The following is a 26,224-nucleotide window of genomic DNA, read 5'->3' on the forward strand; positions in this document are numbered from 1 at the left end:
CACCATTCAACAGGCTTTAATTTATAACTTACACTTTGTCAAATATGTACAGTTTCAAAGAATATAAATCTACTACAAAGTTCTATTAACTGAACTTGTAGGTATCAACTACTGGCCTCAACTCTAATCTGGTTTCTGCTGCATACGTTCAGTTCTTGGCCAACCTCAGCATACAAGTGAATATCCCTTGGCAGAATTTAAGCACCTGACCTGAATGGCACAGCTAATTTGTGGAACTGAACTATGAGTGTATAGCCATTAGTTAATAAACACTGCATTTTTTGCTTGCTGTCCCAGATAAGCAGAATTTTGACTCAGTGTCCAAAATGTGGGAGAAACGCATCCATTTGGGTAATCATTTTACACCATTCATTTCTTCTTCTCAAACTCTTGAGCCACTGCTTATAAGGCATCCAGCTGTAATGGATCATAAGGACCATGCATTCAGAATGAGTGGAAAGTTTATTAATCTGTTATTGACGGTTGTTAAAAGACAATCCCAGTTACTGGTCAATTTCTTCGGTCACTTACAAATGCGCCTTGGCCCCATGTGGCATTCCATTGGATGTTTTGTGAAGGACTGATGCACACCCAAACAGACCATCGTTAAACTAACAGCAGTTAACCATGTTGTTGGGAAGGTAGCATTTTAACCGCTGAACTTTGAAGCAAACACAGTAATAAAAATACTTAAAATCAGAAATACAATTGTATGACAGCATGAATTTGGTATATCCCATCTACCCAGCAGGCATCCAGTGCATATCATACAGTATATTTTAGTTCATTACTGTTTCCAACAGTTAACTCCTTTGTAAAGCCAATATTGCTTGCTTGTGTCACAAGAGCTGAAGATTCCCAGTAACTTGATTGACTAGCTTCTCTTCACCCATGATTGCCAGGACTGTGCGTGAACCAGCCGCAATCTAATTGAGAAAACAAGAATGTTATTCATCACAGGTACACGTCAAGGTGTTTAAAAATGATTTTCTATTCAACAATTTTCTCCCTTCACAAATAAACTATGATTTTAGTGTCCTGAACCTCTCCGAGACTTCACCAAATCAGCCATTATTCAGGTTCGCCTAGACAGTAAATAACAAGCTTTTCTACTGGCAGAGAAAATGTAGCATGGTAGCACAGTGGGTAGCACTGTTGCTTCACAGCTCCAGGGTCCCAGATTTGATTCCCGGCTTGGGAGTCTGCACGTTCTCCTTGTGTCTGCGTGGGTTTCCTCCCAGTGCTCCGGTTTCCTCCCGCAAGTCCCGAAAGATGTGCTGCTAGGTGAATTGGATACTCTGAATTCTCCCTCCGTGTACCCGAACAGGTGCCGGAGCAAGCCACATATCCACTTAATTGCTGCTCAGTGATAACCCTCAGGATACTGTTTAGACTGGAGCTGGACTGTTATGGAGCCTGTGGTTAAGTCTGCATCAAACAGGCAATACGGTGGTGCAGTGGTTAGCACGGCGCCAAGGTCCCAGTTTCGATCCCAGCTCTGGGTCACTGTCCGTGTGGAGTTTGCACATCTCCCCGTTTCTGCGTGGGTTTCACCCCCACAACCCAAGACATGCAGGTTAGGTGGATTGGCCACGCTAAATTTCCCCTTAATTGGAAAAAGTGAATTGGGTAGTCTAAATTTATTTTTGAAGAAGTCAGCATTCAACATACCCTGTCCAAGCCCTACATCTAGAATAGCCACTTGGGTGACATGGAAAGTCACTAGCACACAGAAACATCCCACATTATGAATTAGAAATCAACAGAATAACTGTGCACTAAGAAACCTCTGTGTACAACCCTAAAGTTGATCCAAAGTGGTGAGAAGGTTAAGTTTATAATCTTCCGAAAGAAACAATACTGTTTACCTGGGTCTTTCCAGCATCCTCTACCAGATAGTTTGGCAGCTTCCGCAGACAAGCCTGTTCTTGCAACTCCAAGATGTGTTTCGAATTCTGCCCCTTCAATACAATCTTCTTACCTCTGAAAAGAAGAGATATTCAGCAAATTTATACAAGGAGCTAAAAGTAAGTCACCTGAAAGTCAGGAAGAATAAATATTGTCCAGATGCAATGACAGTCACTTCTATTTTTTGCACTTTTCCTACTAATTTCAGTGGGAGAAAGACAACATCTCATATGCCCTTTTGTTTAATATATAGACCCTACAGCAAAACAAAATTTATATTCTGGTTTATATAGCCATCCAAGGAAAGAATAAACATCACTTGAGCACAAAGAGATGCCTCAAGTAGAAAATAAAATTTGAAGGCCCCAGATGTTATACTCAGCTCACATTGTCTCAATTTAATATCTTATAAACAAGCCCAGCAGACATAGGCTAGGTCAATCTTACTTTTATTTTTTTCAGCTCCAGCGCATCTCTCAAAATGTAGATTCTTTTGATCAGTAAAATAGAGAATTTATTTCAATAATAGGGGCAAAATTTGTCTTTCGGAAGAAAACAAAACAGAATTCTGCCAGTTCTCCATAAATTAACAACCCACTAGTGAAATTTCAAGAACATGGTTTTGACATGTATAATGTCTGGCAATGCAATCTTATTAGGCCTCTAATTATGGAGAAAGTGAGATATCTTGTTTTAAATAACCTTGTGTCCACTCATGTACCACTCACATTGCTAGAAAGTAAGCTATATTTGTGCGGTTGATGGTGTGATATCAACATGTTTTAGTGTTAGTAAATCAGATTTTCTTCCTTTCAAGCAATGAAAATTACAACACATCATTAACATCCCTTCAGTTTGAGACAGTTAACAGGTCAATTAAATATAGCTGTGCTCAAAATAATAAGTGGGAGGGGGAAAACAACTGCTTCTCTTCAGACTTGCCAGGAACAGCAGCTGTAATGCTACAGAGCACAATGTGAAGATGTGAGCTTATCGTCCCTCAAAAATCAGTCATAACAAGGTGGAGAATTTAGTAAACATCTTATAAAAAAAAGTCATAAAAACAAGTTTATTCTACAATATGAGCATTATTTAAAAAATTACACACAATATGGCATGGAGATCTGACTTCAGTCAGGTTCACATCAACAATTGAGACTAATGTCTGCCAATTGTCCTGCAAAATCTGGTTTCTATTATTTCAAAGCGCCCTCTAGTGACAAACAAGGAAGAATGTTAATGGGGGGGGTCGATTGAATTTACTCTAAACGAGGCAATAAAAGGTAATAATATTTTGTGCATCTCAAACAACCAGCAAACATTTCATTTTACAAACATATTTTATTCCTTGCATCCTGATTGACACCCACGCGAAACCTGGCAGCACAATTCTAGTTAATCATTCTTCAAAACTACTAAAAATTAAGGAATTGGATTATTATCTGAAATAGAAGAATGTTCCGGGCTATGGGTGAGTGGCACTAGGTTAATTGCTCCTGCGGTGAGCTGGCACAGACATTTACATCTGTCCTGTAAAATTCTGTAAACTATCCTTTATTTTTCTTTTCTTTTTCCTACGTTAGGCACAAGGAGTAATTTCCACCCAATTGTTCAAATAGACTTAAATGGCACAGGCCCGTCTTAGTTTCCAGCACTACTCACCCATCGTTGTCCCAGGTTGTTAACATCTGTTGCCAACTGTCTGACTCCTCCAGCATCATCTGATACAAGCCCACAGCAGCGTGGGCCACCTGTGCAGCAACCTGCAGAATTGGACACACCTTGAGTAAACCAGTTCCATGAGACTGGCCTAGATTGAAAACAAGCTTAGAATTCTAACCAATTAATTATCTTGAGCCAAAAAAGTGTATGTTTTTAAAACTACTCTTCCCCTCCCCCGCTCCACCATTTTCTCAGTGCCCTGTTTCGTGGCAATAGTTGTCAGACATTATTTTAACATTAGTATTCAGGGTGTGCATGTTACTTTCAGGGCCAACATTTACAGCCAAATCTCTAATTGCCCTTGAAAATGTGGTGGCAGGTGCCCTTGAATCACCACAATCCATGTGGTCAAGGTACTCCTAGGAGTTTGACCAGCGACAATAAGGAATAGTGAGCAACAAGTGTTATTATTCATGCATGAGCTGACAGTGTAGAAGACCATGAAGAAGCATTCCGATCAAGTTCAATCTCACCTTCACCTGATACCCACAATGGAGCAGTTTTAGCAAATGTCCCTGAATAGTATTCAAGAACTCTAACCATTGCCAGGGTGTGCTGTGTACTATCATCACTGGGAGTACCATCATCACCAGCAATGCGGCATTCAGGGCAGCTAGGGTTGGGCAATAAATGAAACTTTGCCAACATTGCCCACACCAGAGAAGAAATAAAAATTAATCCAACTGTTGGCTAACCTCAGAGGAAAGATGTTCTTCATCTAAAATAAAAGAAAAATACAGAGGATGCTGGAAATATGAAATAAAAAGAAAACTTTTTTGTAATTCTGCACTCAAAACGTCAACTCTGTTTCTCTCACCACAGATGCTGCCAGACCTACAAAGTTTATCCAGCGTTTTCTGTTATGTTCTTAATGTACATTGCTTATCAGCAGAATGGATGATCAAAGTCATCCAAACAGTTTTAAAAGCCTAAAACATGATCTCATGGCCTTAAACATTTGCCACAAACCATGTAAACTATAAAACAAACTTTCTCATGTAGGCGAGTTCCTTATCTCAGCAATGTGATCTTTCAATTTAATTTGGTCAAGTTCACAAACATTGTAGTCTGAATGCGTTATTTCACAAAGGCCCATAACTCATTCACTTCTAACACAAAGCCAACAGTGTCACTCCATACACAGGAGCTACAGCATTCACCAAACCATTACTGTATCTAAACCGCTGTAGTGTTAGAAGGCTGTGTGTGCCGTATTTCTGTCCAGTATTTAACATGGTTACTCACAACAATCATCATTGTTAAAAGGTAATACTATAGATTTTGAAATCTTCAGGAGTGCAATAACCAAGCAGTTTATGTTGTTTCTATGAAATTTCATCCTAAATTCTGTGCCATCTAGTTCCATCCCATCTTTGACAATGTCAAATAGATGCTAATTCTGCATTCCCTACAATTTTAAGTTGGAAGAAATCAACACTTAAAACGGCGGATAATTATTTAAAAGCTCAGACATCAGATGCCAGCTCTATCCATTTTCACCTTAATTATATTCATCCTTTGGGAGTTTGAAAATTTTAAAAGATAGAATTTAAATGTATATAAACTAAAGCAACATTTTTATTAAATGGATGAATTACATGTCACTTTGAAAACAGAAATAATGCTTCTGGCACACTGCAGCATTGCTGTACTCTGCACAACTTCACTATTTTCATTAAAATGAAACAAAACTGTGATTCATAGACTTTTACAGCACAGAAGGAGGTCAATCGGCCCATCGTGTCCACACAGTCAACAAAGATCTGACTACACTAATCCAATTTTCCAGCATTTGGTCCATCATAGATTATCATAAAATTTGCAGTGCAGAAGGAGGCCATTCGGCCCATCGAGTCTGCACCAGCTCTTGGAAAGAGCACCCTACCCAAGGTCAACACCTCCACCCTATCCCCATAACCCAGTAACTCCACCCAGCACTAAGGGCAATTTTGGACACTAAGGGCAATATATCATTGCCAATCCACCTAACTTGCACATCTTTGGACTATGGGAGGAAACCTGAGCACCCGGAGGAAACCCACGCAGACACGGGGAGGATGTGCAGACTCCGCACAGACAGTGACCCAAGCCGGAATCAAACCTGGGATGGCAGCGCAATTGAATATTTAAATACTTCATAAATGTTACAAGAGTTTCTGACTCAACTACCCATTTAAGCTGCGCGTTCCAGACTCTCACCACCCTCTGGGTGAAAAAGTTTCTCCTCAACTCCCCTCTTCCTTCTACTTCTTACCTTAAATTTATGCCCCCCCCCCCCCCCCCCCCCCCAGTTATTGACCCCTTTTACTAATTGAAAAAGTGCCTTCCTATCTACCCTATCTATGCCCCTCATATTATACAACACTGTCAGGTACCCTCTCAACCTTTGCTCCAAAGAAAACAGCCCCAGCCTATCCAATCTTTCCTCATAGCTCACACCTTCCAGCCTAAGCAGAATCCTCTGCACCCTCTCCTGTGCAATCACATCCTTTCTATAATGTGGTGACCAGGACTGCACGCAGTACTCCAGTTGTGGCCTAACCAACATTGTATACAGTTCCAGCATAACCTCTCTGCTCTTATATGCTATGCTTCAGTTAATAAAAGTACCCCATATGCCTTCTTGATAACATAAAAGTCTAGAAAGATCAAGCAGGATATCGTGAAGATAGTGCCACTGGGAGGAAGTTGGTCATGTGCAGTCCTGAATGTTTGACTGGAATAGCAGGTCAATTTCCCAACTTGATAAAGGACTATATAAGCTGTGGGGATCTCAACCAAAACATTAATGTATAATCTCTTTTTAGATGCATCTATATTTCAGCATCAAGTTCCTTTGCATCTTTTTTTAAATATAAATTTAGAGTACCCAATTCACTTTTTCCAATTAAGGGGCAATTTAGCGTGGCCAATCCACCTACCCTGCACATCTTTTGGGTTGTGAGGGCAAAACCCACGCAAACACGGGGAGAATGTGCAAACTCCACACGGACAGTGAGCCAGAGCCAGGATTGAACCTGGGACCTCGGCACTGTGAGGCAGCAATGCTAACCACTGTGCCCCGCGCTGCCCGTTCCTTTGCATCTTTGATAAATGTCCAGTGGGTAAAGAAAATGGAGAAAACAAAAAGAGAGAGGAGAGTTAAAAAGAATGTAATCTATGGATTTTTAAGCTTTGCTAAAGGGTAGTTTCATCTTTAGATATGATGTGGAGATGCCGGCATTGGACTGGGGTGAGCACAGCAAGACATCTTACAACACCAGGTTAAAGTCCAACAAGTTTGCTTCAAATCACTAGCTTTTGGAGCACAGCTTCTTCCTCAGGTGAATCAAACCTGTTGGACTTTAACCTGCTGTTGTAAGACTTCTTACCAATCTTTAGATAAGGCATTGCACAGTCACAATTCCACAAAGTAATAATGTATTGAATCAGGCTGGTGTTCCAATTCTATCTAATAAATAAAATTGTTATCAATGACATGGCGGGCTTTATTAAGCTTGAGAAGGTTAAATTCGCCCTGAGAGGATCGGTGCAAGGGTTCTTTAAACGGTGGCAACCTTTCCTCGACTTTCTGGCTCAACGATAGGGTACTGGGACAGTAGCAGCAGCAACCCGGGGGGGGGGGGGGGGGGGGGGTGGACGTTGATTATGTTAGCTTATTTTATTTAAATTTGATTTATCTAATTTTAATTTATGGTTAAGTTCTCTTGTTTGGGGGGGGGGGGGGGAATGTGATACATGTGATGTTACGGTATGGGGGGAATTGTGGGTGTTATGGGGCTGTTAGTTGCATATTACTGCTTTTTGCTATACTTTTTGTTATATTTTCTGCAAAAAATTCTAATAAAAAAAAAAATAAAATAAAATTGTTAAAAATATTTTATTTCGGCAACACAGTGGCAGTGATTAGCACTGCTGCCTCATGCCGCCGAGGTCCCAGGTTCGATCCCGGCTCTGGGTCACTGTTTGCATATTCTCCCTTTGTTTGCGTGGGTTTCACTCCCAGAACCCAAAGATGCGCAGGGTAGGTGGATTGGCCGAGCTAATCCCCCTAATTGGAAAAAAAGAGTTCCATTCCATTTGTAGCCAGACTCACATACCCGAGACAATACGTATGGCAAATACAATGGATTAAGCATCACATCTGTGAGCAGTATCTGATGTTGATTCCCAAGATGTCTTCTCAAGGATCAAAGGTATTTTAAATGTACATTCAAAACATCTTTTAAGATTTTCAATTACAGAACATTAACCAAGAGCTTATTTTAATGAGGACCATGCCTTTCCTTTGGATGAGACGGCCAAGAATTCTGTACCTTTCCAATGCCCATGGTCAATTCCATGTTCACAACGAACACCATCTTATATGCACAGGTCCCAGACACACCAACCTCGAATCCAGAAAACATCTGAAAATTAAAATAGGAAAGAAGAAAATCAGAATTGCTAATCTTGGAATTTCTTTTCCATGTGCAGTGATATGAATATCACAATTAAAGATTGTTGACAACTTGAACTAAAGGGAATTTTTTGTTTCAACGATCACAATGTTTCAATATGAAGTCATAATGATAGTATTAAGTACTAATTGACAAAGATACAGCCACTCTACCTTGTTACTTTAACAGAGGGATAGGCTGGAGTGGTTTGAATAGCTGTCTGAAATAAAATAAACCAGTTACAGGAGCTGTTAGCCTCAATAATGTGGGGCAACTGGTAAATCATTACTACGTTTCTGGTGGATATTTACACACAAAAGGATGAGATTATTTCACAGTATGGGGTCCAGCCAAGTCTCACATCCAGGAGGTTGGATAGGAATTGACTGGCAGTTTGTGGCTGGTCCAGAGACCCAGGGAGCTTGGGATCAAAGGTTGACTTTTTTGAGGGGGGGGCATGTTCTAGATCAGCTAGTGAGATCAAATAAATTATCTTACTGGTTCACATCTGGGCTTGCTGCACTAAACTGTTAAATCGGTCTGTTTTTCAGAAGGCTGGAAAAGTACACACGGCCACTTGCTGGGATCACAATTATTCCCTCAGATCACACTGTTGTAGAACCGATAGGGGGCAAGTCAGAAGCATAGCATTCGCTGATGGGAGAGACCAATGTCACTAAACCTGGCATAACCCCTAGAGCTCAGTTCCAAATTTGTAGAAGCATATCTTAATCTGTATTCTATGTTGTAATTGGGGTGGAACAGGAAGCAGGAACAAAGTGGATATCATAAAAGACTGTAAACATAAAAATAAGGAGTGGCATAATCAAATAATCTGCAACAAGTCACTTGAAGGATATTTCAAGGGAATAATAATCTTTATTTGTGTCACAAGTAGGCTTACATTAACACTGCAATGAAGTTACTGTGAAAATCCCCCAGTCGCCACACTACGGCGCCTGTTCGGGTACACTGAGGGACAATTCAGAACATCCAATTCACCTAACAAGCATATCCACGAGACTTATGGAAGGAAACCGGAGCACCCGGAGGAAACCCACAGACACGGGGAGTACGTGCAGACTCCGCACAGACAGTCACCCAAGCCGGGAATCGAACCCGGGTCCCTGGCACTGTGAAGCAACAGTGCTGACCACTGTTCTACCGTGCCACCCAATATCATGCATATCAAACAAGTGTATCAATGGAACCAAATAAAAATTCACCTTTCTAATGGGAACACAAGCTTTGGAACAAAATAATGGTCGCACTAACAAAGGCTCATTCGATTTTCGATAATTTATTTTAAAATATCATGAAAGAGTTTCATTAAGGTTTCTTAAAATTTTGCTTTTAATTAGGATTGCTGTCCCCAGGATTTCTTGTTCCTTGACCTTTACTGCTCGACATAATCTCCATAAAGACAATTACACTATGACAATGCCTTACAATTTAACAGTTTAAGCACAAATTGGTCCTATTAAACTTACTGTCCATTCACACTTTAAAACCAAACATTCAAGCCTTGAACACCAATTTAAACTCTTTTAGGATTGGCACATGTACATGCTTGATTTCCCACACGTTTTACCCTGATTTCTCAGGAATTCCCTGCAATGTAACAACATGAACAGTGATCCCATTCTCTGAAAGCTGATCTGGTAGTTATCCCTTACTTTAGTTCCCCCACAAGGCTGAGGTGACAACACACTGCACTGATTCTAAGAAATGTCCGAGTATAAAATGGAACACCGGATTAGTTTAGTGCGCTAAAAAATACTTTTCATGCTGGGAATGGCTTAAGTTAATAAAATATGCCAAAGCTCGCCAATTAGTGGCTTAGACTAGAAGTTTAGTATATTTTTATAAACATGAATTTATATGTTTTTTTTCTTGCTATCTCTGGTCACTGCATTTTGAGAGAAATATCATAAATATGGCGCTTACTTCAAGTTCACTGAAGTAAAACAGGGCAGCAGAATCACTGGACTGATTCCCAGTTTTAATCAGAGCCTGTGAGTAAGAAGAGAGAGAAGACACATTTAGCTAGTATGCAACAAAGCAAAATCTCAACATCACAGACACAATGAGCACACAAAACAATTTCATGGTGGGGGTTAAGATTATGTATTTATTTATTAATAAATTTAGAGTACCCAATTATTTTTTTTCCAATTAAGGGCCAATTAAGCGTGGTCGATCCACTTAACCTGCACATCTTTGGGTTGGGGGGTTGAAACCCACACAGACACGGGGAGACTGTGCAAACACCACGCAACAGTGACCCGGGGCCAGGATTGAACCTGGGTCCTCAGCATCATAGGCAGCAGTACTCACCACTGTGCCACCGTGCTGTCTGGGGTTAAGATTATGTAAAGAATCACTTTGATTGACCATGAATAAAATTCCTCCAAAACTATCAAACCAATTTAATAATAATAATCATTATTATCATCTCAAGTAGGCTCACATTAACACTGCAATGAAGTTACTGTGAAAATCCCCTAGTCACCACATTCCGGAGAATTCGGAATGTCCCATTCACCTAACAGCACGTCTTTGGGTACTTGTGTGGGAGGAAACCGGAGCACCCGGAGGAAACTCACTCAGACACAGGGAGAACATGCAGACTCTGCACAGACGGTGACCCAACCGGGAATCGAACCTGGGACCCTGGCACTGTGAATCAACAGTGCTAACCACTTTACTACCGTGCCGCCCTCTGTACCGTATCAGCAGCATCATCATCATCATGAACGTTTTTGCCAAACTCAAAAAATAGATAGCCTTCAAAACAAGATCAGTCAAAAATAAATCTACAACACACTCTAAAAATTATGACATGAAGATAGAGAACAAAGAACAGTGATTATGGAACTTTTACCACATGACACTGAATATTGAAAAAAAAGAGCCAATAATTAACTTGTACACAACATTAATTAGGACACAATGGGAGAATTGGAAACATTCTGGCCATCCCAGGAAAGAGTAACAGAAGATTTACTAAAATGAAAGATTATTGTTAATATGGAAGGCTTTCCATAATGCTTTTAACATGATTGGATTGGATTGGATTTGTTTATTGTCACGTGTACCGAGGTACAGTGAAAAGTATTTTTCTGCAAGCAGCTCAACAGATCATTCAGTACATGGAAGAAAAGGGTATTAAACAAAATTCAAGAAAATACAAGAAAATACATGAGAATACATAATAGGGCAACACAAGATATACAATGTAACTACATAAGCATTGGCATCAGTTGAAGCATACAGGGTGAACATCCTAAGACACTACGCAGGAGATTCATACAGCAAACGTTGACAATGAGTCACAGGAGGAGATTATCAGAGCAGATGATAAAAAACAAAAAAATTCACTAACATTGTGAAGCCAACGAGGGATCTAAAAGATGTTTGTGAGGACATATACAATGAAAGTTAGTTTCCTTGATTGGCAAATCAGGAAGAACAAGCATAGACTCAGGATTGTCAAAGGGCTAAGCTGAAGTAAACATTCTGACTTAGTTGCATTGCACACGAGTAATGGTGAGTCACAGACTACATTATTTAAAAGTAAATGGAATGTAGAAGGATAAATAAAAGAGCAGAGAAGGGATTAGAGTAGAAAGTCAGTCAAAGTGAAGAGCTAGCAGCATCATAGGCAGAATAGCCTTCTCCTGTACTGAATATGTTCTATAAATCCTTTCACCCACCTCCTTGGCCTTCTCCTCAGAGATACCCAACTCCATCAGTTGCTGTAGAAACACTGGATTTACTTCTCCTGGCTCTGCCATCTCAGATCCTGGAACCTCAGGAGAAGAGAAGCATACCGCATAAGATACATCGCATTGACAATACTGAATAATTTCCTTCCAAATTCAGGTGATTGCTGGTTCCGGCCAACCTCTCATCTTATAAACTACAGTACATCACTTCAAATTAACATTTTACAATAAACCAGCATTATTTCTATGAAGGAAAAAGGTAGAGAGAGAGTCTGAGTGAACACAGTCCTGGAGACTTATAGATAAAATAGACTGAGAGGTTAGTGGGCAAAAGAGCCTGGGCAGGGGAGCCGGGGGGGGGGGGGGGGGGGGGTGTGTGTCAGAGATGCAAACCTTTTAAGAGCTGACGAGTTACCAATGTAGAGACTGGGAATGGAGCGTCCATAATGGGGATGGATGGATATGTGTTTGTGATTAATGTCTTGCATACCTCAATGAAACGCCCATGTCCTGACGTTTCATTCCTTTGGGAGGGAGGTATTGTTGATTCCCTTATTTCCCCTTTCTTTATTTTTGATGTTGTCATTTTGATCCATGGATGCTTAATGGACATGTATCTCTAAGTAAAGCAGCAGAGAAAATGAGGACCCAAAAAGCTGCAACATAGTGTATGATGGTTTTTCAAACGTTTCAGCACATGAGATATTGGGTGGCGCTCGGACAAAGCATCCACATTAATCCTTTCCGGGAATGTGTACAATTTTAACATTGAACTGTTGTAATAATAAACTCCAACGGAATAATCTCATGTTCCAGGTTTTAAACATTTCTATAAATGCAGATTATGGTCTGTATAAACAAAGCTTTGTTTATTGGCACGTCGGACATATACTTCAAAAGTGCTATTGGGCTAGTAGCAATGCCCTTATCCCCAGGTCAATGGCATCTGTGGCAATTGTAATGGTCCGGATAAGTACAGGGCGGCCAGCATCAGTTCACCCACTAACATGGCCTTCAATTTCCCAAACTCTACTTGGTGTTCAGAGGACCACACATTTTTGCTCGTTTTCACAACATATCCAACATTCACCGTATATCAGTCTCTAATTGAGCCAGTTTCCTTGGTTTTAGTCAGACCGGATGTGGCTTTATTGGTTCAGAGTTTCTTATGTCTACATCATGATCAGTTCATTTCAACTCAATAAACGCTCTCCAACCCTCCAGTTTTACGTTCTTTTTCTGCACATGGTTACTTTCAAAGACAAGTAAAGCTGAGGGTTCAATCTTCGCAGAGTTGGTTGGATTTATATGCACCATTCTTTGTTTTACAGTTCATACCTCATCCTCAGAGTCTTCATAATCACAGCTTTTATCTCCATTTAGTAATACAGACTTACGACTTCCAGTGGCGCATGTAGGTGGAAGTGGCACGTTTGCTGGTTTCTGCTCGAGGCTTTGGTTTTTCGAGTTTAATACCCGGTTCCAAGGACAGTGTTTAGCTAAGCTGGTGCAGGAAGGCGTAAGGAACGAGGTAGAGAGGAGGTACGCCATGAGGAAGGAGCTTCAGGCAAAGTTTGATCGGTTGTCCACAGGGAAAGTGGCGCACCGGTTGAGAAGGGCAAAGGGGGCAGTCTTTGAGCATGTGGAGAAGCGGAACGTGTTAGCCGGCCAGTTCTGGAGGGAGTGGCAGCGAGGGAGATAGTCCAGATGCGGGATAAGATGGTGAAGCTAGTGGTGGCCCCGAGCAGATTAATAAAGTTTTTGAGGAGTTGTAGGAGAGGTTGTATAGGTCAGAGCCACCAAGAGAGGAGCAAGATAGGAGGGGGTTTCTGGACTGGTTTGTGTACCCGAGGTTGGGAGGTAGGAGAGGAGAAGGCATGGCTGGAGAGCAGGAGGTATAGGGGGCAATTGGCAGGATGCAGTTAGGGAAGGCGGTGGGTCCAGATGGATTCTGTTTGAGGAAGCAATAGGTGGGGGGGGTGGGGGGGGGGGTCTTGCCACAGACATTGGGGCAAGCTTCGATTTCTCTGCTGTTAAAGAAGGATAAGGACCCGGATGAGTGTGGGCCGTATAGGCCAATATCCCTACTGAATGTAGATGTCAACATATTGGCAAAGGTGCTGGTGGCAAAGGTGATAGGAGAGGATCAGACAGGGTTTGTGAAGGGACGGCAGTTGTTTTCAAACGGGGGGTTGTTAAATGTGTTCATATCTCCGGCAGAGGGAAAGGAGATGGAGGTGGTGGTGGCACTGGATGCAGAGAAGGTGTTTGATCGGGTAGAGTGGGGTTATTTGATGGGGGTCTTAGAAAGATTTGGAATAGTGCAGATGTGGGTACGGCTGCTGTATAGGAGGCCGATGGTGAGTGTTTGCACTAATATGAATTTGTGGTACTTTGCTCTGCACTGGGGTACGAGGCAGGGGTGTCCTATGTTCCCCTGTTTTTTGCATTGGCTGTAGAGTCTTTGGCCATCGCTCTAAGGAGCTCGGTGTTGTGGAAGGGGAAGGGAGTGGGGGTGAGGCATAGGTATCCTTATATGGTAAGGATCTGATACTGTACTTCTCAGAGCTGAGAACATCAGTGGGAAGTATAATGGGGCAGCTCCAAAGATTTGAGTCATTCTCGGGATATAAATTGAACCTAGATAAGAGAGAGTATTTTATGGTTTCTCAGCCGGGAGTGGGGGGGGGGGGGGGTCGCGGAGGTGGTGGAAGCAGGGACGATAGTGACATTTAAGGGGCATCTTGACAAATGCGTGAATAGGATGGGAATAGAGGGATACGGACCCAGGAAGTGTAGAAGATTGTACTTTAGTCGGGCAGCATGGTCGGCACGGGCTTGGAGGGCCGAAGGGCCTGTTCCTGTGCTGTACTTTTCTTTGTTCTTTGTTCTTATAAAAATATATTTTTAAAAAGTAATACGGACTTATACAATTTGTGCTTTCCAGATTTCAACTGTTCTTCATTTTCAGCATCAGATCGGTAGCAGTTGTTTATCATTTCCTCTTAATCAGAACTCAAAATCGGATTAAGAACTCTCATCTGAATCTTCCTCTCTGTTATTAATAGATTTGGACTCCTGCTGAGGATCATCTTACGTCTTGAGAATCTGGTTCTCTACGAGATTTTATCTTTGACAAATTTCTGTGAGAAATCATTCTCGTAGAGATAATTGTATCAGTATCAGCAGAATCAGATTCGCTACCGTTGTCATTTGATATGTGATTGAGCTCTTTCAACATTTCTTTCTCAAAGTCATTTAATGCCCAATGAGTTTTCCTAATTCCCACATGCACTGCCATTGGCATCTCATGTTCTATCCACAGTACTACCCTCAAACTCTCTGCATCATGGGTGAAGCTACAACCTTCACTTCTGCCAAATCATTCCCCAAAAGTAAGTCTACTCCATCCACTGGAATTTCTTAACCATGCCAACAACTACTGGACCCGACACTGAACCACACTCCAATTGCACTTTGTACAATGGAACTGGGATATAATCACCACCTAACCCATTCACTAATTCCTTAGCTTTCATTGGACTCTCTGGAGGGAAAACCAAATCCTTATCAAATAAGAGAGTTTGAGTAGCACCTGTGTTGCTTAAAATAGTTATGGATTTGGCTACCTCAGTTAAGGAAAATGGGGTAATCTTCCCTTTAAGACAAAAACCCTGCATATCTCTCACCTACTTCATTCATCATACCTGTTCCCACAGCAGTGTTTACCTTAAGTTTCCGAAGTCCAGTTACAGCTACAGTCTGCCCTGTAGTATTCTCCACTTTTGTTCCCTTTTCAGAATCCTCCTTATGAACTCCAAGTCCCATGGGCTTTCCTTGCAACTTCCAAGATGCCTTATTACAATTGTGACACCTAAGCTTTTGAGTCTCACCTCCACCCTCTGTACCTTCCTTCCTGGTCGAAGGAGGAAATCTCAGCGCATTCCCAGCTATCCATTCTTTACCTTGGCTGCCTGTCTTCCTTTCACTTTCCCACTTCCATTTTTTTCAAAATTATGGGGGTTAAGGAACAAAGGTTAACATTTTTGGATTAGCTCATCATCATCAACCATTACTGCTGCTTGTCAAGGACAGCACGGTGGCACAGTGGCTAGCATTGCTGCCTCACAGCGCCGAGGTCCCAGGTTCAATCCCAGCTCTGGGTCACTGTCCATGAGGAGTTTGCACATTCTCCCCGTGTTTGTGTGGGTTTCGCCCCCACAACCCAAAAGATGTACAGAGTAGGTCAATTGGCCACGCTAAATTGCCTCTTAAATTGGAAAAAATGAATTGGGTACTCCAAATTTTTTTTTTAAATTATTGCTGCTGGTCTCGTAGTTTTCGCCCTTTGGTTTTCAACATGGGTTCTTATCAGGTCGGGAATTCTTAAATTCCTTTGAAGAGAATGACCTCTCTTGGAGCCTCGAATGTAGTTACAACTCCCAATGTTCGTTCCAATCAATCAAATTTGTACTGCTTAACCCTTTCAAATTCAACATACATCTATTACGATTGTCTCCTTAAATTCCAAAACGTTTTCTTCAGGAACCAATTCATATGTACCCAGAATAGCTTTTTTCACCTTGTCATAATACTTTGACACCTGCTCTGATAGGGAAGCACAAACTTCCTGTGCCCCCGATATCAATTTACTCTGCATGGGTAATATCCACTGTTCTTCCAGCCACCACATTTGGGTTGCTATTTTCTCAAAAGCCTAAAAAACAAAAGGTTTCTACCTCCTCTTCAAATTTTGGGAGGGCATACGTAAATTTAAATTGCCAATCGGTTCCAATCCGAAGATGTCCAGGTTAGGTGGATTGAACGTGATAAATTGACCCTTCGTGTCCAGGGATACGTAGGCCAGGCTCTTTCAAACTCAGGATTGCGTCCCGCAGGTGGGTCGGCTAGCAATCAGTCGTGGCGCTCCCGATCGCGGGGAGAAGCGCCCAACTGCCGTGACCGGCTTTTAGGTTGTGAATGCCGCCCGCGTTTGCCAACAGCCCCAGCATTTTGCCTTGCTCCATCCGACTGGCACCTTGATTATCCAATGGGTGATTAGCTTTCCTAACATTTCATCCGATGTCTAATTGTTCCGCTGACCAATGGAGGAGGCGGGGGTGGTACCTCCGGCAGTAGACTGTTAGAGCTTGGGGCCTGTGAAGGACACGGAAAGAGGCCAAGTGATGTTTGTGTGAGGGGTGAGAATGATAGGTCACAGTGCTGGCAGTCAGCACCAGTTCGCTGGCTTTCACAAGTACTTCAATGCCTACACAATCACAGGGGGAGGAAGTATGTGATAGCTACATAAACAGGGATTGAAGAAGTTCTTCGGAAGGAGATCCAAGAAGGCACCAGTAGCAATCACAAAACCACTGGGCAAGTGGAATTTAAGCACCAGCATGTGAAATCTGTGTGAATGTTTGGAACCTCTCCAATCATGTCACTGTAATGGTGTATTATAAGTTATCAGTCTTCACAAAAACAACTCACGGGACGCCATGTGCTATTTTTTTTTTTTTTTAAATGGCATCCGCATGCATGCCCCCTCAGGCAGATCCGGCAGTGCACAGGCCCACAGGTGCCACCTCCTAACGTCAGCGTGCTATCCCAGGACGGTCTACTCCTAACATCAGCGCGCTATCACAGGACCAAATTTCTTTTTTTTAAACGGCAGAGTCTTCACACCAGAGCAGAGAGAGCATTCTGTAGCAAGCAAACAACAGGAGTGTGTGAAGAACTGAAGATGGATCAGTTTGTAATAAGGAAAAAACAGCCAGAGACACAAACAGGCCAGGATCTCAGAACTGAATCTGCTGGAGAGAGCTTTTCAGGAGACTCCACAACAGGACAAAACAGCGTTGGTCTGAGCTCCAGGGCCTCTGATGAACAACCCATTAAGAAGCTGAAATCAGGTGGGAGGGGGAACTGGGGGAACAGATCGAAGACGGGACATGGGCTGGTGCCCTGGAGAGGGTTAATTCTTCCTCCTCGTGTGCGCGGCTTAGCCTCATCCAATTCAAGGTGCTGCACCGGGCCCACATGACTGGGACGAGGATGAGTAGGTTCTTTGGGGGTGAAGACAGGTGTGTCAGGTGCTCGGGGAGTCCAGCGAACCATGCCCATATGTTCTGGGCATGCCCGGCACTGGAGGAGTTCTGGAAGGGGGTGGGGGGACGGTGTCGAGGGTGGTGGGATCCAGGGTCAAGCCAGGATGGGGACTCGCGATTTTTGGGGTTGGGGTGGAGCCGGGAGTGCAGGAGGTGAAAGAGGCCAGTGTGCTGGCCTTTGCGTCCCTAGTAGCCCGGCGAAGGATCTTGCTACAATGGAAGGATGCGAGGCCCCCAAGCGTGGAGACCTGGATCAATGACATGGCGGGTTTCATTAAGCTAGAGAAGGTCAAATTCGCCCTGAGAGGGTCGGTACAAGGGTTCTTTAGGCGGTGGCAACCTTTCCTCGACTTTCTGGCTCAACGAAAGGGTACGAGGACAGTAGCAGCAGCAACCCGGGGGGAGGGGAGGGGAAGGGGGAGGGAAAGGGGGGGGGGGGGGATGACTATGTTTGTTTATTTAATTTAAAATTATTTTTAAGTTCTTTTGTTGTTCATTGGGGTTGGGGGGGTGGGGGATGTGATACATGCGTCGATACGGTCTGGGGGGTGTTACAGTTATTATGGGTTATTTTGTTGCATTTCATTGTTTGTCGTTATGTTTTATATTTTCTGTAAAAAATTCCAATAAAAATTATTTTTTTAAAAAAGAAGCTGAAATCAGAAACAAAGCAGTATAAAGATGATTACTTGAGGTATGGCTTTATTAATTATGCCAATGCAAATCAGGCTGCAATGCCCATGTGCATTACATGCAGGGATGTACTGGCAAATGAAAGATTAAGCCCTCTAAACTTCAAAAGCATGGTGAGTTTGAGGACAGACTTCTTGATTTTTATTTTTTATTTTTTTTAAAAGGATGCAGCGAGAACTTAAATCATCAGCTGAAGCCCTTAGCAGAAATGTCACATGACAAAGCAAGTGAGATCATGCAGGCTCAACTGTCGCACTAAAGGTAAGCAAAAAAAGTCAGTCACGAAGTTCGGGCAGCAGGGGTCGCTTAGGTTGACAGGCCGCTGTGGGTCCCGAAGGACGGCCAGTTGGTAAAAAGGGTTCCGGACAAAAACGTTTGAAAAACGCTGGATTAGGTTATGGGGTTATGTGGATAGGATGGAGTGGGCTGGGTAAAGTGCCCTTTTGATGGGTCAGTGCAGGCTTAATTGGCCAAATGGCCTTCTTCTGCACTGTAGGGATTCTATGGTTCTAAGATTAAGCTCGCCTCTAGTTCCTGACAGCTCCCCTCTAATTTCCAGCGCCTTAAGCTGGAATTCTCTTTTGCCTTTTCCTCTCTATTTCCAACCTCCTGATTTCCATCCCCATTTCTTTTCATTTTTGCCGCATCTCCATTTGTAATTAGATTTTAGCTAATTCTACTGATGGTTGCCATGATCCAGACTGTGTTTCTGGCATCCCTTTCAGATTTAAATGTTGAGCAATCCCTTCAGTTATCACTACCATCCTAACTTTAGCTGGCACCTGTTTTAATTCACCTGCCAATTCAACTAGCTTTCTAAATTCAAAGCCCTTTTAAATAAACGAAAGACAAACCGCCCACCTGAAGAAAAATCTTAGCAGCTTCCAGAGCCATATTATAATATTGTTACAAACCTGGTGTCTCTTTCTAACGTATACTGTAACCCAAACTTTGCCGACTACCATTCCAAAGATCCGGGACTCAAGTCCCAAAATTATGCAACTCAATTAAATTAACCAATAATTTTTAGAAAAATACCCGAAGTCTTTGGCCCTTGGCTGCCCAATAATTACAGTCATCAGGTTTGTAAATTTAAATACCATTACTTTTTACTTATAACAAGACCTAGAATGAAATATGCACCAAATACAACTGGTTAACTATTATCTAGTTCCAGGAATGCATGAAGAGAAGGGATAGGAAGGGAAAGGAAACATGTCCATTAAGCATCCATAGATCATAATGATAACAGCAAAAATAAATAAAGGGGAAACAAGGGAATCGACAGGAAGGACCCTTAGTTAGTCCAACATATGGCAGGGAACCTCAGTCCTCTGGAATGCACAACTTCTAACACGTGGGTATTCCAGGATGCTGCTCATATCCTGGACAACTACACGTCACGTGCAGGAAGTGTCATCAGTTAAAGCAATTCATCAGCATCAGCATGAGGCTAAGAGCTACGCTTCTGGATGTTGTCACCCTGCAGTTTAACAGTATGCAGGCAGAAAGGGACTGAATGACCACCAGACAAGAGCAGGATGAGGAAGATGATGCAGGAGTCCCCTGTGCATCTCATTCACTAACCAGGATTCAGTTCTGAATACTGGAGAGTGATGGTTCCTCTGGGACGTGTATGCAGAGTCAGGTCCATAGTATCACAACTGGTTCAGCTGTACAGAGTAGCAGCAGGAAGATTGGGACAGCAATAGCAATAGGGGACTCGATAGTTAGGGGAACTGGTATTTCTGCAGCCACAGACATGAATCCAAGCTGGTATGTTGTCCCCCAGGTGTATGATTAAGGGTGCACTGAGCAATTGCAGAGTTGACTAAGGAAGAGAAACAACCAGATGTCACGAAGCTTTGGCAAAGAGTCATCGGACTCGAAACGTTAGCTCTTTTCTCGCCCTAAAGATGCTGCAAGACCTGCTGAGATTTTCCAGCATTTTCTCTTTCGTTTCAGATTCTAGCATCCACAGTAATTTGCTTTTAACCAGATGTCACAGTCCATATCAGTACCAACGATTTAGTGATGAGGTCTGATAGGCAGATTTTATGAACTCAATGCATTCAATGCTCATTTCGAGTAGGAAACCATCAAACTGTTCTCAACTGCCCCAGCAGCCTCGGACACACCCATACCTACCGCCTCCCACCAGCACCTCCCGCTGCCTTGGGAAAGCGGGCAGCATAATCAAAGACCCCTCCCACCCGGGTTATTCTCTCTTCCAACCTCCGTCAGGCAAGAGACATAAAAGTCTGAGAACACGAACTAACCGATTCAAAAACAGCTTATCCCGGTTATCAGACTCCTAAACAACCCTCTTATGGACTGAACTGATCTCTTCCCACATCCACTCTACTTCGTACTACATCCTTATGCTTCACCCGATGGCTGTGTCTAAGCATTTATATTGTGTATTTATATATGTCCTAGTTTTTTTCATGTATGGAACGATCTGTCTGGACTGCATACAAGAACAATACTTTCACTGTAGCTCAGTAGACGTGACAATAAATCAAATCAAATAACCCACATCCACCGGTTCTTCATGGTCAACTCTACTAGTTACATCTTCAAAGAATTCTAGATTTGTCAAGCATGATTTTCCTTTCGTAAATCCATGCTGACTTTGTCCAATTACACCACTGCTTTCCAAATGCGTTGCTATGAAATCCTTGATAATTGACTCTAACAACTTCCCTACTACCGATGTTAGGCTCACTGGTCTCGTGTTCCGTTTTCTCTCTACCTCACTTTTTGAATAGAGGGGTTATATTAGATATCTTCCAATCTGTAGGAACCATCCCAGAGTCCAAAGAATTCTGGAAAATGGCCAATGGGTCTACTATTTCTAGGGCCACTTCCTTAAGTACTCGGAGATGAAGATTATCAGGCCCGAGAGATTTGCCGCCTTCAATTTCCCATGAATTTCCCCAAAACCATTTCTCTATTAATACTAATTTACTTCAGCTCCTCACTCAAACTTGTTTCTCAGAACTTTTGACACATCATTCATGTCTTCCTTTGCGAAGACAACAGCAAAGTACGAATTTAGTTCCTCCGCCTTTTGTTCCCGGTTATGAATTCTCCTGTTTTTGACTGTAGGGGGCCTACATTTGTTTTTAACGATCTTTTTCTCTTTACATACCTGTAGAAACTTTTAGGCAGTTTTTATGTTGCCCACTAGCTTACTTTCAAATTATATTTTCCCCTTCTTAATCAACCCCTTGGTCCGATGAATTTTAAAGTGATCCCAATCCTCAGGTCTATTGCTTTTTCTTGCTAATTTGTATGCCTCCTTTGTAAGTCATGGTTTGGCCACAGTTCCCTTCTACTCTTGTGCCAAATAGGAATAAACAACTTTTGGAGTTCACCTATTCGTTCCTTAATGCCCGACATTGCCTGTCCACTGTCCTTCCTTTCAGTGATGTTTCACAAGCCGCCATAGCCAGCTCATGCTTCATACCATCACTGTTACCTTTATTGAGGTTAAGGGCCCTGGTCTCATAATCAACTACCTCACTATCCACCATGATAAAGAATTAGATCATATTATGGTCACTCATCCCCAAGGGTTCTCTCACAACTAGGTTACCAACTAATTTTGTCACACTGCACAACACCCAGTCCAAACGGCCTGTTCCCTTGTTGGTTATTCAACATATTTGGTTCAGAAAACCATCCCGTATACACTCCAGAAATTCCTTCTCTATTGTACCGTGACTAATTTGACTCAACCAATCTATTTGCAGATTAAAGTCACCCATAATCACAGATGTTCCTTTATCACACGCATCTCTGATTTCCTGTCTAAAGCTATTCCCAACATTACCACTGTAGTTTGGTGGTCTCCGAATGTTTTTGTCCCTTGATGTTTCTTGGCTTGATCCAGACGATTTCACATCACCTGTACGAATATCTTTCCTCAATATTGTATCAATATTTTCTTTAAATCGACAATGCAACTCCAACACCTTTTCCTTTGTCTGTCCTTCCTACAACAGAATTGTCCTCACTGTTTAGTCCCATCCTTGAGTCACCTTGGAACCATGTCTCCTTATCCCAACTATATCATATCCCTTTACATCCATCTGCGCTATTTCAAATGCTCCACACGTTCAGGTACAAAACCTTCAGGTTAGTTCTTTTAACATTCTTTGTCCCATCTCTACTATTTTTACAGTGCCATCTTTTGATACAGGCTCTTGCCCATCCCTACTATTTTTTAAAAGCAAATTACTCCAGATGCTGGAATCTGAAACCAAAAGAGAAAATGCTGGAAAATCTCAGCAGGTCGGGCAGCATCTGTAGGGAGAGAAAAGAGCTAACTTTTTAAGTTCAGATGACCCTTTGTCAAAGCCTATTTTTTACAGACATTATCTGACACAAGCCTTAATTTCTGGCCTATCACCTTTATTTTCCTTGCTGTCTTTTTCTCTTGTTCTTGATTCCTCTGCTCAGAATCCTTATGCAAGTTCCCATCTCACCCCTGCCATACTAGTTTAAACCCTCCCCAACTGTTCAAGCAAGTACCCCCCCCCCCCCCCCCCCAAAGGATATCAGTCCCGATCTTGCCCTGGTGTAACCCATCCAGTTTATATAGGTTCCACCTCCCCGAGAACTGACCCAGTGCCGCAGGAATATGATACCCTGACCCTCACACCATTCTCTTCAGCCGCGTTTTGATACCAAGACATCCTATGTGATGCAACATACGCACTGTATCTGGAGTGCTGCACATGTGCAATGCAAATACCATCAATGCGTACAATAATCTTATGATAGATTTGGGGGACCACAGTTTTTCCATTTAAAAACAAAACTCATGGGCCTGATGGCCCTCCATCCCTGCAGATGTACCCCAACCACTGCTGCGGTGGACATCTAGCTGGGCGTTTCTGAGGCGAGTACAATGGATGGAAGGATGGACAGGGATGTAGATGGATGAGATGGAGGGAGGGGGCAAGAGAGAGAGAGAGGGGGAATAGAGATGATGGATGGAGAGAGAGGGAGGGATAGAGAGAGGGAGGGATGGATGGATGGCGAGGGAGGGATGGATGGATAGATGGCTAGGGATGGATGGAGAGGGATGGATGGATGGTGAGGGAGGGATGGATGGCGAGGGAGGGATGGATGGCGAGGGAGGGATGGATGGCGAGGGAGGGATGGATGGCGAGGGAGGGATGGATGGCGAGGGAGGGATGGATGGCGAGGGAGGGATGGATGGCGAGGGAGGGATGGATGGCGAGGGAGGGATGGATGGCGAGGGAGGGATGGATGGCAAGGGAGGGATGGATGGCAAGGGAGGGATGGATGGCGAGGGAGGGATGGATGGCAAGGGAGGGATGGATGGCAAGGGAGGGATGGATGGATGGCGAGGGAGGGATAAATGGATGGCGAGGGAGGGATAAATGGATGGCGAGGGAGGGATAAATGGATGGCGAGGGAGGGATGGATGGATGGATGGCGAGGGATGGATGGCGAGGGAGGGATGGATGGATGGATGGATGGCGAGGGAGGGATGGATGGATGGATGGATGGTGAGGGATGGATGGATGGATGGCGAGGGAGGGATGGATGGATGGCGAGGGAGGGATGGATGGCGAGGGAGGGATGGATGGATGGATGGATGGCGAGGGAGGGGTGGATGGATGGATGGCGAGGGAGGGATGGATGGCGAGGGAGGGATGGATGGATGGCGAGGGAGGGATGGATGGATGGATGGCGAGGGAGGGATGGATGGATGGATGGCGAGGGAGGGATGGATGGCGAGGGAGGGATGGATGGCGAGGGAGGGATGGATGGATGGCGAGGGAGGGATGGATGGATGGATGGCGAGGGAGGGATGGATGGATGGATGGCGAGGGAGGGATGGATGGATGGATGGCGAGGGAGGGATGGATGGCGAGGGAGGGATGGATGGATGGCTGGCAAGGGAGGGAGGGATGGTGAGAGAGAGGGGGGTGGTGAGAGAGAGGGGGGTGGGGAGAGAGGGGGGAGGGGAGGGAGGCGGTGCAGGATGAGGCCCGTCGGGCTTTACCCCGTCCGTACTCCACTCAGCCGCTCCCCGGTCCACTCAGGTTGGGCGGGGGTCCGCAGCAGACCCGGACCCCTCGCCGCGGGCGATATTAAAACGCTTTTCCTCGTGCGGCTTTTGGGATTTGTTTGTTGTTTATTTTAAATTAAAAAGCGACCCGAAGAAAGGCGGGCTTCCCGAGTGCCGCCCCGCCCCCGGCGCCTTGACTGGGCGGGGAGGCCCTTACCGTCCAGCGGCTCGCTGCTCACCCTCAGTGTCTCCGACCTCAGACCCCCGCCTCCTCTGTAATCTCCGGTCGACGGTGCACAGGCGCCCCGGCGGGAAACTCCGTTTCCTGCCCGACCCTTTAATGTGTCCGGCGGGGCAGGCGGTGGGCCTGCTGGCTGCTTCCACCTCCCCCAGACAGTAACCCAGTAACCCTTCCTCCTGCCCATTCTCAACCCTCAAACGCTTTGTAAAAGTCATTAAAACTGCGCCATTAAAACAGTTTGAGATTTTGTGTTCTTTTCTAAAAAATAAATTTAGAGTGCCCAATTAATTCTTTTCCAATTAAGGCCATGATGTGGAGATGCTGGCGTTGGACTGGGGTGAGAACAGTAAGAAGTCTGACAGCACCAGGTTAAAGTCCAACAGGTTTGTTTCGAACCACTAGCTTTCTGAGCACTGCTCCTTCCTCAGCCTCCTTCGCCTGAGGAAGGAGCAGTGCTCCAAAAGCTAGTGTTTGAAACAAACCTGTTGGACTTTAACCTGGTGTTGTAAGGTTTCCAATTAAGGGGCAATTTAACGTGGCCAATCCACCTGCCCCGCACATCTTTGGGTTGTGGGGGTGAATCCCACACAAACACGGGGAGAATGTGCAAACTCCACACGGACAGTTACCCAGAGCCGGGATCGAACCTGGGACCTCGGCGCCATGAGATCATAGAATTTACAGTGCAGAAGGAGGCCATTCGGCCCATCAGGTCTGCACCGGCTCTTGGAAAGAGCACCCTACTCAAGCCCACACCCCACCCTACCCCAGTAACCCCACTTACCCTTTTTGGACACTTAAGGGCAATTTATCATGGCCAATCCACCTAACCTGCATATCTTTTGACTGTGGGAGGAAACCCACGCACACATGGGGAGACTCCGCACAGACAGTGACCCAAGCCAGGAATTGAACCTGGGACCCTGGAGCTGTGAAGCAACTGTGCTAACCACTGCACCGCTGAGCTGCCCCTAAGATGTTGTAATCTTTTTTTTTAAATTTAGAGTACCCAATTCATTTTTCCAATTAAGGGGCAATTTAGCATGGCCAATCCACCTACCCTGAACATCTTTTGGGTTGTGGGGGCGAAACCCACACAGACACGGGGAGAATGTGCAAACCTCCACACGAACAGTGACCCAGAGCCGGGATCGAACCTGGGACCTCGGTGCCGTGAGACAGCCGTGCTATCCACTGCACCACCGTGCTGCCCGAGATGTTGTATTCTTGTGGAAGAGAGGAGGATGCAGGGGAATTAGATGTTTTACTGGTGGCTGCGGGTTGAGGAGAGCGGTGGCATAGTTCCTCTGTTTAAAAAAAAACGGATGGCA

The 26,224-nt window shown here is 43.9% G+C and overlaps 1 protein-coding gene across 4 annotated transcripts; it reads right to left on the reverse strand.

The window, feature by feature from the left end:
* si:dkey-19e4.5 (UBA_like_SF and PTH2 domain-containing protein) lies at nt 1–25,237 on the reverse strand. 4 transcript variants are annotated; one of them, XM_038812448.1, is made up of 7 exons: nt 24,892–25,237; nt 11,786–11,874; nt 10,017–10,082; nt 7,917–8,039; nt 3,571–3,671; nt 1,869–1,983; nt 1–926 (listed from the first exon to the last, which is right to left on the reverse strand). In XM_038812448.1, the coding sequence occupies exons 1-7, from the start codon at nt 25,106–25,108 to the stop codon at nt 840–842; spliced, it is 798 nt and encodes a 265-aa protein (XP_038668376.1). In that variant the 5' UTR covers nt 25,109–25,237; the 3' UTR covers nt 1–839. The 4 variants fall into 4 exon arrangements, with proteins under 4 accessions (XP_038668376.1, XP_038668379.1, XP_038668377.1 ...); XM_038812451.1 differs by having other exon boundaries at nt 7,947–8,039; nt 24,892–25,232; XM_038812449.1 differs by having other exon boundaries at nt 24,870–25,214.
* Nucleotides 25,238–26,224: the final 987 nt, after the last annotated feature.

Source organism: Scyliorhinus canicula, chromosome 11, assembly GCF_902713615.1.
Source record: "Scyliorhinus canicula chromosome 11, sScyCan1.1, whole genome shotgun sequence".
NCBI lineage: Eukaryota > Metazoa > Chordata > Chondrichthyes > Carcharhiniformes > Scyliorhinidae > Scyliorhinus > Scyliorhinus canicula.